General features: G+C 40.6%; 1 protein-coding gene across 1 annotated transcript in view; it reads right to left on the bottom strand.

Moving 5' to 3' along the window:
- The window catches only part of ptprfa (protein tyrosine phosphatase receptor type Fa), a 176288-nt gene that overhangs the window by 154923 nt on the left and 4238 nt on the right, over nucleotides 1-17127 (bottom strand). Inside the window, exon 2 of the mRNA XM_084548704.1 lies at nucleotides 7784-7949. Coding sequence (XP_084404830.1) covers nucleotides 7784-7877 — 94 coding nt within the window. The 5' untranslated portion in view covers nucleotides 7878-7949. The remainder of the gene's footprint in view (nucleotides 1-7783; nucleotides 7950-17127) is intronic.

Below are 17127 nucleotides of genomic sequence, written 5' to 3'. Positions count from 1 at the left end.
TATCAGTTTATTAGAGTGGATTCCCACATAAATATTTCCTTCCACTTATTTCACATTTAATTAATCCGATGTGAAAAACATTATGTCAAGCATTTCAATGTAACAATCAGTTTAGTAGCATCTGAATGCACAATATACTGTAAATCCTAACAGTTGACACAACTAATGACAATAACAAAAATCATTTCAGATATACACAGTAATAAAATGCTCTGAAAAATTAAAAGATTCATTATTTTGATAATAGAACTGGTTAGTGTTTTAATATCTGTATCAAATGAATGGTGGCTACAAAGGCTACTACTTTTGCTATTTCTGTTTTAAATGTGAGTGAAAGAACAACAAAAACTGCCACAAATTAATATTTTAATACTTTCCATAGGTCACAACTTTTCTTCTACAAAGCCACTCCTCATCCCCTCCAGTTTACAGCTTGCCATTTCACGTCTCATTGTTACCCACTGCAGCACACTTGTCTTACAGGCCCGTTTCTCATTTGGGTTCCACTATTTAATGGTGTCTAGGCATGCAGCCAGGCAGTCAAATGTTGCATGAGGCGGAATAAAGCTGTGTTTCAGAGGCCATTCACAATGACAAGTGACAACAGTTTCACACAAAGTGTCTTCTCCTCACACAGACTCATTAGGCTGTGAAGCTGAGAGGGAGCAGCCATGCAAATCAACCTCTGATCAGTCAAAGTGACATAAAAACTATCTGGATTGCCTCACTTACTAGTCTCCACCTGACTCATGGAGAACCCTTTATGCAGAGTTTCTTAATAACAAGACAGATTTGGAAAAGGGAATCAATTTCGGTGGAGAGGTCAGCAGAGTTTGCTTCTAGCTGGAACAAAACAGTGGCTGCCTGAGCTAATAGTAAACGTAAAATAAATCCAATATTGCCTGACACCACATTCAAAATGGGATTACCCCTTTGTGTCCATCCTCATTCAATGTAGAGAAAAGTAAGACTGATTTAATTTAGAAGAAAGTGATACAAACAGTGGTCCTGAATAAGTGATTGATTGCAAGACGCCTGAAAAATGTTTTGGGTGGTGGATTGCTGGGAACTAATGTTGGATAAACATTGGTTATCATTCCATTAAAAAAAATAAAAAATATGACATTATCCCATAAGCATGGGAAACATGTGAAAAGCAATCATTTGTAAACAGAAATGGAGTACTTACTTTGCCTATCAAGAGAGCATACTCTACAGAGGATAAGGGGAAGAGCAAACATTTGCTCATTGAGTTTCACAGCACAACTCCCCTGCCCTCTAATGCAGAGAATCCTGCCAGTTCCCCAGTGCCACTCTCTGACGGGCCTGTCAGCGCAAACTGTCAACCCTGTACCGCCGGTAACTTCCTTCTGTGGTGTAACAGAGTGAGCAGGAAGAAGTCTGGTACTTGCTGCACGGAGTGAAGACGTAAAGTGCCTCTAAAGAGATCCCGCACTGCCTTCACAGCTCAGAAATACTACGGGACTGAACCAGAATATGCGTCACAGCACCGTAATCCTAACATTTTGGATTTTGCTTCTTTTGTCAAGCAGTTTTCACAAAGTGGGTATACTATCTCAACCTCAGAAATCGAAAACTGGATAGTAAACTTCATTCAGGCTTCAGGCATTCACTAGTGAACGGGACAAATAGACCGCTCAGAAAGTATCATTTTATAAAATTGATGGACACTAAGAAACTGCTCCATTTTCTTATTTGACCGGTTTTCCTAGAAATAGACTTTCTATCTCTAGCAAACAAGTTCAGAATTATTGCTTATTTGTGCTTCTCCACACCCTCACAATGAGACACAGAGTCTAGACAGCCCTATCAGTTGGAAGGATATACTGACCAGCCAGGAGACAGCAGGCAGACCTTTTAATGCATCTTTTTGTCCTTGACATATTTACACTTTCTTGGTCTAAGGGGGAGAATGTGCATTATTATAAAACAAATGTCCAAACTATGCTATGTCACACACTCAGTGTACAAGAAAGAAGTTTACACTGGTTCATGTGATGTTGCTGTCATCATGTTCAAATGATACAGTATTTGCTGCACACAAAAACCAAAGGCCTCTCTTACAAGGATGAAACTAGCTAACAGTATACTCTGGATAGCATAAAGATGGAAGGCGGAACTACTTCTCAAATATGAAGCCAAAGCAAGTACAGCTCCCCCTGGTGACTGGTAACAGTATAAGGTCATAAGCCCCACCCCCTCCATGTTAGTGGATGGGACATGGGCCAAACTAAAACACTAAAATACGCATCAAATTATTTTATTTTTTTCAAGGATGGTTTCAGTCATTTTAGTTACCTAATAATATAATGTTGATGCATGTTCAAGAGTCAATTTTTTGGATGTGACATAATGGCGGCTACTAGTTGCCGTGGCAACAACTCTGTGAAGCGGTCCCGTTGCACTGTGGGAGAGTTTAGCTAATGCAAGGAAGTGGCGACACACTGTCCATATTTATAAACTCAATGTCGTACATCTACAGTAGACTCAGCTCATGACATGGTAATCTAGAATGCAATAAGTCTCTGCCCAGAACATCTTATCCTAATCAAGAAAAAGCTTTACATTCTGTCTGTCTCTTCCAGCACAGACGCTGCCGAACCAATGAAGAGCAGAACCGTAATTAGCAGTTAATGTCACCGCAGAATAACATCTGATCTTAACTGAGAATGAGTGATTGATAATAGCATACAACAATGGGAGGAACTTCAAAAGAATGTACATTCACATTAGCCGAATAATCTAAAGTGTTAATTTTACTTCCCTGCTTTTCCCCATAATCTAATTTCCCGAAACAGCATTCAGCCAAGTCTTAGTAATCTTTACTTCTGTTTGAAGAGCTGGATGCAGAGACACTGCTGCCACTTGTATTTGTTCTTATAAATAATACATTGTTCTCCACTGCTCCTTGTTCATGACCCGCAAAATTACCTCCCACACAAGTATGGTAGCAGTACCCACACGCTGCATGAAGGCAGGGAGGAGGGAGGCAAAGAAACAGGGAATAAACTGATTCTATTTTGCAAATCATTATATGTATGCCACCCTGGGGAGTTGCAAATCCATAGCCAAGGTGGGTCAGGGAAAGGAAGGTTACAGCTCACTAAATGAGCCCTGCCTGGATGAGAACACAATGAATACAGTTTTTTCTCATTTTTTTTAAATATGCTGCATACTTTATAATCGTTGAATTTGTTTCCTAAAGCAGTCGTCATGGGAGATAGGAACATCTCCCAGTGAGTAGAAGTTAACCAGCTTTTGGAATTTGAACAATTTCCACCAACCGTCCGAGGTGTACTCTCAGTGAAAGGGCAATAACATAAGAGCAGACCCACCAAGGTCGGAGAGGAAAAGCTTATGGGTGAAGGAGGCATAAAACCGATCCCCAGTGGCCAGTGGACCTGAGGGTAGACCTGTACAATACCCAGTTACCATCCAAGAAAGGGTCTCAAGTTTGAAGAGCTGGACACCGCTAAACCTTGACATGATTCACACTTACCTGTGAGCACAAATGAACCAGCTGCCGATGGATGGGACACACCCTGAATGGCTAACCTAATGCTGGAAAGTCCTGATACTTAAGGATCCCCTGAAGGGAGCAGTACCTTCGATTACTGGCAGATAGCCTGCTTCTGCACAACATGGATGCTCCTGTCATCATAGTGGAGTTCTGTCTGCTAGGCCATCTACAGAATGGAGCAAGCATCAGCAACCTCCTCTACATGCATGGCATCAAGCTGTACTCCAGTAGAAAGACCCACTGACCCACACCACCAGGATCTACGGCAATGACTTCAGAATCTCATTTGGAGTGGATAACTGTCATGCTATGATAACAAGTAAAGAGATGCTTGTCAGAACAGAGGGGGTTGCACTACCAGAAGGCAACATAGCAGAAATTGAGAAGAGACGCAGGCAAATGGAACCACAAAGAGACCATGAGGAAACAAGCCACGGCCAAATACCTGCAGAGAGCAAATCCTGAGAAGTCAGCTGAATGCAAAGAACAAGATCCTGGCTATCAATGACTACGCCCTGCCTGTTGCCAGATACCCCACTGGCATAACAAGCTGCCCAAAGGAGATAGAGGTCACTGTTATCAAGACAACGCAGCTCTTCACAATGCACAGAGGGTTTCACTCCAAATCCAGCACCCTGACGTTTTACACTAAGCTGAAGGAAGGAGGCGGAGAACTCGTGAGCATCACAGCCACAACCAGGATGAAACAACAAAAATCCAGAAGCACATCACCAGGAAGACACCCCCACTGAAGTTCTCAGTGAATACCTCAGTCAGCAGAAACCCAACGAAAAAAAAAAATACATCAGTAGAGGCTGGAGTCCACAACACCAGGCAGGACTCCAGGTGCAGGCTGTGCAAAGATGCCCCTGAGACAGTTCAGCACATAACAGCAGGTGTAAGATGTTAGCAGGAACACCATAACCCAGTCACTGGCATAGTGTGCAGAATATTTTTGCCAAGTTTGGACTGGAACAAAATATTTAATCATAATTAATGGCAAATTAATTACAGTTAATACATTTTTAACTGCTCTAAATGATGATTTTAATCCTCTTCTCAACATGGGAATGAACAAATGTGCTTGCCTTATGCTAATGTGTGTCATTATTTTAATGCTTTAGGCATCTGCATTAATGTTGCATCCTAACTTTGACAGTCTTGATATATGTGTATGAATGTATAAAGTAAAGCTTTTGTTTCATTGTTTTTATTGCTAATTCAAATTCATTATATATGTGAGCTGTATGGCATTTTCTCTAAAACATTATGATATAAGAATACTGTAAGATACTGTAAGAGGCGTGGAAATGTAGCACAATTGTTTCAATAAACTGTGAAATCCCTTGCATAAAAACGATTGTGACTTTCCATAAAGCTTATCAGCAAATTATAAGACAATTCACTTCGCTCTACAATTTCTCCAATCTATTCTTCTGACATAATATCAGTTATCTTTGACTCCAGGCAACGGTCATCTGAGACCTTTAAGATTTTGAAGAATTAACTTTTCTGAAACATTCTTTAGAAAAAAAAGAGCAATTTTTGACACAAATTCCAAGGATCTGATTCAAACTGTTTAATATATTTCTGTACCATTTGGAGAGAAACTAAATTCTACGTGAGAAATTAATGCTTCTCATTTTCTCCAGGGTGCAGAGGGCTCACACTAGAAAGTAATTGCTGACAAAGCTCGCTGATTAATTCCTATCTGCTAAATTATAGGGGGAAATTATACAGTGTGTTTATTGCAACCATAAACTAACCGGCCCGATAATGAACCTTTTGAGGAGAAACACTGCCCTCCAAGGACCTCCACCTCCACCTCTGAGACCTATAAGGCATCAGCCTGGCCCTGCCTAGCCTACACACTGTCAACTGATCACAACATGCATTAGCACAATGTTCTCAAAATCATTGCTGCATTTTCACTTGCTGGTTGTTTTTATTACATAACTTGTGAAAGTGTTATCATATTTTGCCGCTGACTTTAACATATATATAGATTGTGCTTTGAATGATTGATACAAGTAGAGACTGTGCAAGCTGCTACTTCCCATATTGTTCCACAAAATGAAACTGATGCCTTATAGATCTAGAGTACATTACATTACCTCTTGTGTGCGCTAATAGTACATTTGGGGGTAAGGTTAGTTCACTCAGGGGAATACAAGCCAGATTAAATCCCCTGCCAGCAACAGTTACATACATGCAAAGCAGGCAATTTCCATTTCCTTCTTTGTATTACAACATTATGGGTTCTTTCAAGTCAAATGAGACATTTCCTGAGCGACCCGACTGGTGTATGTTGTCCCAATGTTGCAAAAACCACTTCCTCTTGTTGTAGATTTTCTTACTGATTAGGTACTTAAAACCTCTCAAACTGTCAGAGCAAGTGAAAAAACATCTCTCTTATGCATGTAAGGATGAAGAGCTCAGTATATTATCATCAGACATATCCAATGTGTTCATAGCTGTTCTGCAAGACCACACGGAAAGCAATGGAACAATTCTGTAAATTACTTATTGTTTCCATTGTGAAAATAAAATGTGTACACTTTGACTGGTTGAATCATCTGTAGTCTGGTATGCTACACTGACTACTCTGACTAAACTAATATGGAATTCCATTTTTATTAATGGTCATGCTCAAGCTTTCACCTTTATACTTATTTAATTTTATTCTGATGAGACTTGGTCCATTATTGCATTTGCCAGGGTCTGGTCAATGCATGCAGATAATTATTTTTTTTGTCTCCAAACCCAGCCGCGACCTCATCAGTGAGTCAGTGGTTATAATGTTGTTGACCTTTTTTCCTCTGTTCACATTAATGGATGCAGTGTGTAGTGCGTCAAAGTCAAGTCACTGTGACTAGGCATATCAACATAGCATAGACCACAGCTAAACTATGGCCTAAGTTATTCTTTAATGGATGCAACAGTTTTAAGCCTTTTATATGCTGATTGTGTTGTGTTCATGTAACGTCATGATATGCTCCTCATTAAGGTTGAGTTAAATTTCATCTGTATTTTAAATGATGTTAACGTACTTCTGGGACATGAATCAGGTTTCTGACCAACGATTTGTGCAAGATGATTAAAATCGCTCATCGCTCTGATTTACAGTTTTGTGTATGATAAAGTGCTATGGTAACTGCGTCTGTAGCATAGACTGTATAAAGATGGGTGATGTAACATCTCCTCAAAAGTGAACCCCCTTGTGACTGGCTGCAGTAGGTCATAAGCTCCACCCCCTCCATGTTAGTGGATGGGACATGGGCCAAACTAAAACACTAAAGTAAACATCAAATCATTTTTGTCAAGGATGGTTTCTGTCATTGTAGGTAGTTAATGTGATATTGATGCACGTTTGAGTGTAAATTTTCTGGATAAGTTAGGTTTTAGTTATTTGGCGCTATAGAAACAGGATGTGACATAATGGCGACTACCAGTTGCCATGCCGACCGCTCCGAAAAGCAGTCTCGTGGGGCCTTGAGAGTTGTACAGTGTATAATCCAACATTTCCTTGTAGCTAGTGGACGTAGAGCAGAGCGCTGTATTAATAAAACGAAGAGTGAGTCTGGAGGAGGTGTAGTCAGGTCATCGATATTGCGGCTCGGTATCCCCAGGAAAATAGTGTCAGTTTGACCAATGCAAGGAAGTGGTGAGACATTGTCCATATTTATGGTCTGTACTGTCAATGCTGCTAGAGCATGCTTTTAAATAAAAAACTAAATGTTTAAACTCAACACAATGCCAGCCATTGATGCAGCATGTATTAGCATTTCTTTGCTCACACCAACTAGAAAGCTTTGTAAGAATGGGAGAGATATTGGGCACTGTGTGGGAGTGCAATGGGAAGGTTTGGGTGACAGCGCAGAGCAAAAACAGTGTGATGACCAACTTTTGTGTGTGAATATAACTCCTGTGGAAGAACTCTAATTAACAACAAAATGTGAGGCCTGTGGAAGTATCCAAACCAATACAAAACAGGAATGTTCTGCAAAACGTTTGTACGGCTCAGCAGTTTATGGGGCACCTGCTCGACCAGGTAAAAATGACCTTTGATTATCAATATGATAATACCTGATTGGAGTAAAGATGTTTCTAAAACAAAAACTAACATATAAAGCTCAATTTAAAAGCTGTCCTTACAAAAACTCTGGCAGCTAATGGATCTGTGAGTAAATCTGTTAACATGTGGCTAGTGCTCTGAGCCATGTGGACAGTGTAAATACTTACTCTCTGTTTGAGAAGATAACACCAGTCTGGCCAGCAGTAGGAGATGAAGACCTGCCCTGGTGAGAGGCGAAAGCCGTCTCAATCTAAGGTCCATGTTCGGACAGTTGGTGCACTCTCCTCTGGTCCTGTTAGTTTTCTATGGCCTCACACATTCATAGAGCGTCACCTGCGAAGACACAAGAGGAGACAAATGTTCTGTATAGTGTAACCCAGTCACAATGAGCAGGAGTTTTTTCAGCAGCTCCTAGACAGGTTATTATCCAGTTGTAAAAAAACAGCCCCTTCCAAGCCCACTGTTACGCAGCCCTGGTCAACCAGTTTGAGCCAACAGAACTACGTCACAGACACACACACTAAAACAACACGCCAACAGGTGCCTGCCTGACAACCAATGGATGCAAAACTTAAGAAATGTTCTACCACACATGATTCATTTATACCTAGGTTTTATCTGCTTTTAAACTCAATTGCAAAACAATCATATTTTAGAAGTCCATACTGAATCTTTCACATAAAACTGCCTCGACTTCTAGCTTGTTAATTTCTTAACAAGTGCAAACACAAGGCAGTGAGAAAGGCACTGGTGTTTCCAAAATTTGCTTGCTGATTAACACTCATTATTGTTTATGTGAAATTTTAACCCAGTATCAACAGGTTTATTAACAATTCATGCTGAATCGACATTTATACAATGAGTTGGATGAATTGCAACAAGGTCCTCAGCTAAAACAGAACAGTCATTAGTCTCTTGGACTATGGCCCATGTTGGTGACACCACAGTAGATTAAACCTAAAATATACCATTACATATAGTTGAGCAGGTACAGGGCTTATTCACCATGACCAATAGGATTACCTGTAATTCACCATACTTGATACACATGCACAAGTTTCTTGTGGTTTGCACGGATTCCAGTTGGATACGAACATGCTTCCATCTGGAACATGAGTGCAGGAACGTGTGCAGCCTTGACTCGACAACATCACTGATTGCACATCAAAACTGAATGTGTGCCAGGATAAAACGCTGTGAACTTAGGGATCAGAGGGATAAGACTTACATCTGCTTTTGCACACAAGACAATCAGAGAGAGAGAAGACTGCATTTTCCACTAAATTTCCTCTTTTCTAAAATGAAATCTAAAGCAACATGCATCCCATCAATGTTGCCATTCATGCAGAAGCACAAAGCCGACATCGCAACCCTAAAACCCAAGTTTATCTACTTTTCAGTACACTGCTTGTCAGATGTACTTGACACCTAAAACTTTATATTTTGAAACAGACATAAAAGAAAAAGAATACACTATTCATGAAAGCTTTAAACGCTCCCCACACAGACTGGATTCCCACTTTCATTGTTCTGTCTCAAAGTTGAACAATTACAGAAAGTCTCAAAGAAGAGATTCAGAGAAAGTTTGGGGACTGTTCCATCTTTGACACGTCATTAGGTGTGCTGTGACAGGAAGGCAGGAAGGCAGGGAGGAGAATAAGTGCCTGATTTCCAGTCTTCCTGGAGCAGCATTTTTTTCCTCTCATTCTTACCGTGTCACTGTAGAGAAAGGGGCAAAACACACTTTCCTGTGTGCACGGTTCTCTCACACATCACAAAACACAGCACCTCAAACCCCACTCTGTCTGGCTTGGTTACTTTTTTCTTTGCAGCACTGACATTTTAGCATATCTATAATCTTACTTGTCCCTATGGCGGGTGTCTGTTAATTAAGGGCACATAGTGTGGTACCTGCTGTTGTCGTGGCAACATAACAAGAACACAAAATTTAAAAAAACAACATGACCAGCTCAGGAGGATTATATGATTTTTTCAAACACAGATTTTGTTGTTTTTATATATGTTTATTCTGAATTGACTGTATGTCTGTTCGCCTATAATATGTACATGTGTGAAGTTAAACTGCAGCTCAAGTTCAAGTTAGGTAACAGCTACTTCTTCTTTCATTTATTTATTTACTGATGAATTAAAATGGGCACGTAGTCTAACACAAAAATGTTAATATGGTAGGCTGGGGATTAAGTAAAATCCAGGTGCTTTGTTTAATGTGGAACCAAATGCTACAGTCAGGTTAATTAAATTCCTTTAGAAGATTAAACATTGTTATTGATGCCGGTTTACGCTGTCTGGTGCAGATGGGATGTTGTATTTTGCTTCACTTCAGTAAATAAAGTTTGTATCTCTGTCCTGTGGAGGCATTTCATCATTCATTTCTCGCTTCCTTACTTCTCCTGTCTGAACATAATGTTACCTGTCAAGTTGAAGTGATTTGTGGTTCTCCACGGCACTCAAGTCTGCTGCCCTTATATTGGTTTATTGAGGCGTTCCCTTATGCTAATTACAGTGTGTGTGCGTAGATAGCTACAAACCTGTAGCTACTAGTCACTGATCACGTGTCAGTAACAACATGGACGCCTCGACGCCTCCGAGAAGACAGGTGAGGAGCCCAGAGGGTCATTACAGCAAACCAGCGGTGGTTCATCAAGTGTGTGGAAATACTTCACTAAAGATGAAGCCCATTCTACCGTGACATGCTGAATATGTACGTCAGTCCTGAAATACAACAAAAGTACTACTGCAATCTAAAAGGGCATCTGCTAACGCTAGCAGAGGACCTGTCCAAATCCTCTCAACAGCAGTCAATTAACAACTTTACCAAACACCCTGAGGTAACAGAGAAGGCAGCTGCAAATCAACAATTTGTTGGTGAATTTCATTGCCAAAGTCCTTTAGCTGCAGTACATGGAGAAGGCTACCCTATCCCATCTTACAACACCCTGTGGATTACTATTAAATGCTACTGATGGTGCTGGGTTGCAGCTTGTTTTTATACAGGCTATACATACCTGCAGCGAAAAGTATGTAGCGATGAGCTGTCTGTTCTCAGCATATGTATTCAGGTCAAGAAGATGTTGTGTTGTGTTTTTATTAGTGACGTCATCAGCGACTAGGCGGTGTTGACTTGGCTATCAGCACATAACAGTCTGAACTCGTGCAACCCCCAGGTCACCGCAGGCTTTATTGTACAGAAATGAGGATGATCCTCAAGCACAATGTGAACCAGTGGTTTAGTGGCAGCATCATCTTCCCCAGACAGCCAGCTATGTACAGCGCCATGTGACCCCTTCATTAGAAAGTCAGAATGAGAGGAGTGGCATTTATCACCATCAGGCCTGTCACGGGAAGAGCACAGAGGCTTTCATCCATGGAGTCAGAATGGCAAAACTGTCACATACAGCCATATATATTCTACTACAACAGAATACAATATTCCCCACACATACCTGTATTACAGATCTGTACAGTGGTTATAAATGATACATTTAGGTTTTTAGATTCAGAGTATGAACATGGAAGCACAACCATTCATTTTCATTCATAATTACCACAAGATGCTTGATACAAAACTGCACAGATACATGAATGAAATGTGTTACTTCAGCCATGAAAGTAGTGGAGAAGCTCGTTGCAGATGGGACAAGACAACCCTTTTCATGTCATTCATGTGGTCAGGTACAGAAAATATGAATATGAACAGATAAGCAGAAATCCTAAGAGCAGAAGAACAACAGCCAGAGACTTTAGGACAGGTTGATAAAGATTCAACCTGGAATTTTTACTCTATCCACTCCAATCAACATCAACATCATACTCAGACAGAAAGAGGAGGAGAACAGCAGTGGATGGTTAGGCTGATACTATCCAATTATGGTTGTGTTAAAGGGAATTTAGGATAGAGCTTGAAGTAACATAACAAAGAAACAAAACACAAAAGGTTCAGTGGTCGTCTCGACCTCCTAAATCTTCCTCACTATGTTCTGCTGACTTTTTTGTTAAAGTATCATCTTAGGATGGATAAACCAACGTAAAATTTCAGAAGAATACATTTAAAAAAATATAATGAAGGTCCATGTTGCCTCCACACCGATCAGCCACAACATTAAGACCACTGACAGGAGAAGTGAATAACATTGACCATCTTGTGACAATTCAATGTTCTGCCGGGAAACTTTTGGACCTTGCATTCGTGTAGATGTTACTTAGACATGTAGCACCCACCTAGACCAGACCAGACACCCCCAGCCCATAGTAATGACACTCCTTGATGGCAGCAGAACTCTGGGCTACTAGAATTTAACTAAGAATGCATGCTGCAAATATGAGCGCATCACCATGGAAGGAGATGAAGGTGGAAAGTGTATTACAGGATAAATAAAAACCACTCATCTGCATTACGAAGTTACAGTGTTAAACCCCAAGAACACTTTAATATGAAATGGCAACCTTTGGAGAGTGTGGATGCTGGAACCTGGATCAGTGAGTCACACAAACAGTTTATGGGTGCAGCCACTGCGAGTTGTTCAGTGAGACGAGAAGGGTGATATTTCCTGTCATGGCTCTGACTGGAGTTAAAAAAAGAAAACGCTCCTCCACAGATACTGATGAGTCTGCCTCATCACTCTGTGGAGACTGCGAGATACTGTACGGGCTATTTGTCGACAGGGTTATTCACTTATTGATGGGTCAGACAGCTGGCAGGAAGAAAGACTTGATGTAAGCCGGCAGACACAGCACACGGATGAGAAGCAACCTTCAGGGAGCTTTGATATATTAATACAGTGAGACAAAACACTGCACTCCTCAATCACTAATCATTTCAAAGATAAATGTTTCAAACTTTTCATTAATCTGTACATCTGATACCCAGTGTTCTAATAATTTATCGGGAAAGCAGCCACCTGCTTGTTTGCCGTGACATTAAAGCAAGGCAAATATGCATAAAGGTTTCGTAAATATCTGTTTTCTTCCCTGTTCCCTCGCACACTTAGATTTAGATTGAGTTCTCGTATGAGACACTGCAGTACGTATGCATTTAGAAAATTACAGAAAGATATCCGGAAGATAACATACCGTTTGCGCTAATTTCAACATACCTGATGCAAAAAAAGAAGTGATATGAAAGTAACAAAGCTGCACAAATATGAACTGTATGTATATGTTGTATTAAAATGTACAATAGCCTTATCTTGATGATCTTATTGAGAACTGTTCAGCGGTTTTGTTGTTTAAAACAATAAAATCCATGTGTCCAGTGACACATATTATACATTATTAACTTGATAAGATAAGCAATTTAAGTGATTAGTGCTTGGTTTGGGGTTTTTACATTTTTATTGGGATTTTAGGTAAACCAACTCCATAAAATCTGGAAGCTTATTCCTTTTCACATCAGCTAACTGCAGAGACATACTGTCATGAGAGGCTGCTTCCTAATGAAATTGAATCATTTTATTTTTTTGCAGTGTAGAAAAATGTTAAATAAACGATACATTGAAAATAGCAATAGCAGAGTTCTCATAACTCTGACGGTATGGGATGGTAAAAGTCTCCAGATAAGTGAGAACATGCTGTACTGAGAGAAGTGAGGAAGAACAAACTGAACTATGGTTTCTTTTTCTAGCACAACGTGAGTCAGTTCCTGTGTTTCTTGAAGATGGAAAGCAATGATTGTGGTGAATAATTTATGTCCTTCTAAAAGCCACCTCTCAGCCAATTACTGCCAGAAAAGCCCATTTTCCTCGAGGGCCAGAGTGCTCTGGAACCTAAACCTCTGCAGTCCTCAACTTCTGTGAAACCCCACACAGTAAAGCCACCCACAACACACAGAAGCTGAGACGAGGAAATAAATACTGGGGGCTAACAGCCACGGGGGACCCTGTTGTAAACAGTGAGCTTCATATCAAATACAGGACAGACTTCAGTCTCAGAGATACTGTCGCTCGTCACTTGCATTGCTGTTATTTTGACACCTTTGTTCCTGCTGATTTACACCCATCAGCCAGAACATTATGACCACATAACACATGTACCACCCACCTAGACCAGACCAGGCAGCAGCCATCCCCAGCAGGATGCAGCCTGACACAGGAACATACACAAAAACACGAAAAACAGCACAAGGTGTTGACCTGGCCTCCAAATTCCCAAGATTCCAAACTGATCAAGTATCTGTAGGATGGTGTATGTATGCGTTATATTTAGAGACACACATTTGGCAGCTATTTTGGTTTCCCTGGTTGCAGAAATTCTATTAATTTTCACATAAACAGTTTTACATGACCCGCAGCCTGAGGTCTTGCATGGATGTGAGACTGTGCTCATAATGTTGATCTGTGTAAACCATCAGTCATTATTTGGTAAACCCAGCTGGATTACTCGAAACTTGAAACGGTCATAGTTAAATGAGGCAGAATGTTTTAAGCCTGTCAAAATTTAATCAAAGTTTCTTTTTCCGTCTTTAACCAGAAATTATTTAGTAGCCTATACCACACATGGGGGACAATGTGCTCCATTGTCAAAGTCATCTAAGAGCCTTTAACCGTAAACAACTTTTGTAAAAGTGCTGTCATTATGCAGCATATTTGAAATAAATAAAATAAAAATACAATATAGTAAAATGAAAGCTGTTGTTTTGACACTGTGATAGGCTGGTATTATTGTTTTAAAGGCTAAAAACTAATTGTTCCTCTGGCTGTACAGTTGCTCTCTGCATTTTGCGGTAGGCCTTTTAATTAAAGCTCCCTATTGTCTATAATTGTGGTGTGGTAATGTGCAACAATACAATATATTATGGTAGATTACAAGTTAGTGAAGCAACCAGTAATAAAGTTGGTTTGTTTATGCGTTCTTTGCCGTTCTCTGCTATCGTTAATTCCGAACATTTCTAGCCGGACATGTTCAAGTGTTTGCAATTTCTTACATTCCAGTGTGTGCAACGCACAACTTTATGGGAGATGTTGTTGTCCAACACAGTGTTTCCCCTTGTCAAAAGCCACAGACAAACTGCAGCTTTTGAGGCGACACTTCCTGACAGAACAGCTGCTCACGCTCGCCTTCATAAACACTGTTAAATATGAACGCTGCTGATCCGTCATGTCTCCAGGCTGCATAGACGCGACCTCGGGGGAGTTAAGTGGCTGGAATAGGACTGACAGAAAGGGTGGAGGACCACTGTGGCTGAACGATGGCTAGCAATCAGAAAAGCCTCTACTTTTGCAATGGTGAACTGTCACATTAAAAATGTAATAAAGTGGCAGTGACATGGAACAGAACGCGGACGATTAGCATTTATTCAAAGAGCCACAGTGAATTTATTCTGTGGTCAACACTTATTAAAACACTTTGACCACAACCCACTAAAAACTACACGTAACGACAGAAGCATTTCCTTTCCAAACGATATGCCTCAGTGTTGTACACACTGTGACTGACTGTCTAAATAATATTAAAACAGTGACTTTTGCCTTGAATGAGAAATAGCACAGAGCAGAATTTGACGAATTAGACATTAAGAATGTTCTGCTAAGAAACTTTGGACCTGGCATTCATTTGGATGTTACTTAGACATGTAGCACCCACCTAGACCAGACCAGGCACCCCCACCCTATAGCAATGACACTCCTTGATGGCAGCAGCCATCCCCAGCAGGATGCAGCCTGACACAGACACATACAGAAAAACGCTTTAAGAACAACTCAATTAAAAATTGAATAACAGCACAAGGTGTTGACCTGGCCTCCAAATTCACTAGATCCTAAACTGATCAAGTATCTGTGGGATGATCCACAGAGGCCCCTCTCCTCAACCCATAGTACCAAAGGCTCCCACTAACAACATTATGTTGCCAGACACCACAGGACACCCTCAGAAGGCCCATGTCCATTCTCTGATGAGTCACAACTGTTTTGGAGGCACAAGGGAGACCTACACAATATTAGAAAGGTGGTCATAATGATATGCCTGATGGGTGTATAGCAGCGACACACCTGATCGGGGTCACTCAACATAATGTTTTAAAAAGTAATAAAAGCTGTATGTGTACGCCACTAATTGAATTTCATCCGATTCCGTTTGAGATTCAAATACAGGCTCACAGAATTTACCGACTGGCACAAATAACTGCACATATCCAGTAGCAACACCTAGAACCAGCATCGACCTGCAGACAGACAAGCGTTGCTGAAAGGAGAGCAACCCCTCAACTCTGTCCGATGACAAATATCCCACCTTTGTGATGACACATATTCAAAGAACACCAACCCTAGCCTCCGTTCTCCATTTTATTGTCCCATTCAGCCTGGCTCAGTGAAAGGAAGGGGAAAAAAGTGGTTTTCTTGGACCACAACTGCTGTAATAACAGCCAGTCAGGTGGACTCTTGGCTGCGTTGGGTAGGCGTGTTGAGACTCATCCTGTGACTTCACACGCTGGCGTTGTTGTGATTGTTGTGATCTCTGGAGGACACAGGTTCTGCCGTCATACCGCCACTTACTGTTTTCACAATGTGACTGCAATGTGGCCACTTTGTCATATTCTTCATTAATCCTCTTAAGGCTTGGTCACACCAGCATTTAAAACACAACTTATACAGGCCCACTGCCAGAACAGACCCTGATGAGGATTTTGCACAGCCCAGATGACTTTCATTGCCGATGTTTTGTTGTTGGGTTTGCTTTTTTAATTCTTCCACTCCACATTCATGGGAATGAATGGGACCTGCAGTAAGGTTGACGTTAGGGATAGATAGTTTTGGCAAGACTGGCATAGGGGAAAAAAAATAAATAAAAAAATAGACAAGTTCATTATGATTCAGATAGGATTTACAAAACCCGGAACAATCCTGTTAAGGGTTTTCTTTGCAGTCTTCTGAATCAGAAAGCCTCGGTGAGCAGAAGGAAGGAGAAAATGCTGCAGGGAGCTTGTAACTGGTCTCTAAAGGCTGCATACTCTGACAGCTCAGAAAAAAGAGGATTCCTCCAGGCTGATATAATAAAGGGTGCCTCAAAGCAGGAACATCCATTTCCTATTTCGAAACAATTTTGGATAATTTCCTATTGTTAAGACTTCAGTCACTTACTTCCAAATTCATCTAAATAACTTGAATTAGTTATGAAAGACAGGAAAGGAAGGTCCACGATTCATTCATAAACAAAATTTGCAGTTTCAACTAATAAATACGCCGCATTTGAGAAAAAGCAGCACTGCCTGAAAGATCTCGCTCATTTTCTCGGCAGACATCTCTTCTACGCTTGCATGTTTATTTCCCTCAGAACAAGACAACACTCATCACAACTGTCGAGTACAAATAAAGAGCTCTGATCAAGCTTGTACATATGTGCGGCAGACTTCAGATTGAGTTTGTTGTTATTGCAGCAAACATCAAGATTAAACTTGTCCCTGGGCCTAGTTTTCTATTTTTCATCTGAGCATGGAATCAAAACTCAGAAAGAGACCGTTATATGTTTTTCCGTTTCAAATTCATAAATAATGAAC

Source organism: Chelon labrosus (genome assembly GCF_963514085.1).
Source record: "Chelon labrosus genome assembly, chromosome: 7".
Taxonomy (NCBI): domain Eukaryota; kingdom Metazoa; phylum Chordata; class Actinopteri; order Mugiliformes; family Mugilidae; genus Chelon; species Chelon labrosus.
The sequence above is the reverse complement of the archived record's forward strand: the minus strand, read 5'-3'. Positions and strand labels throughout refer to the sequence as shown.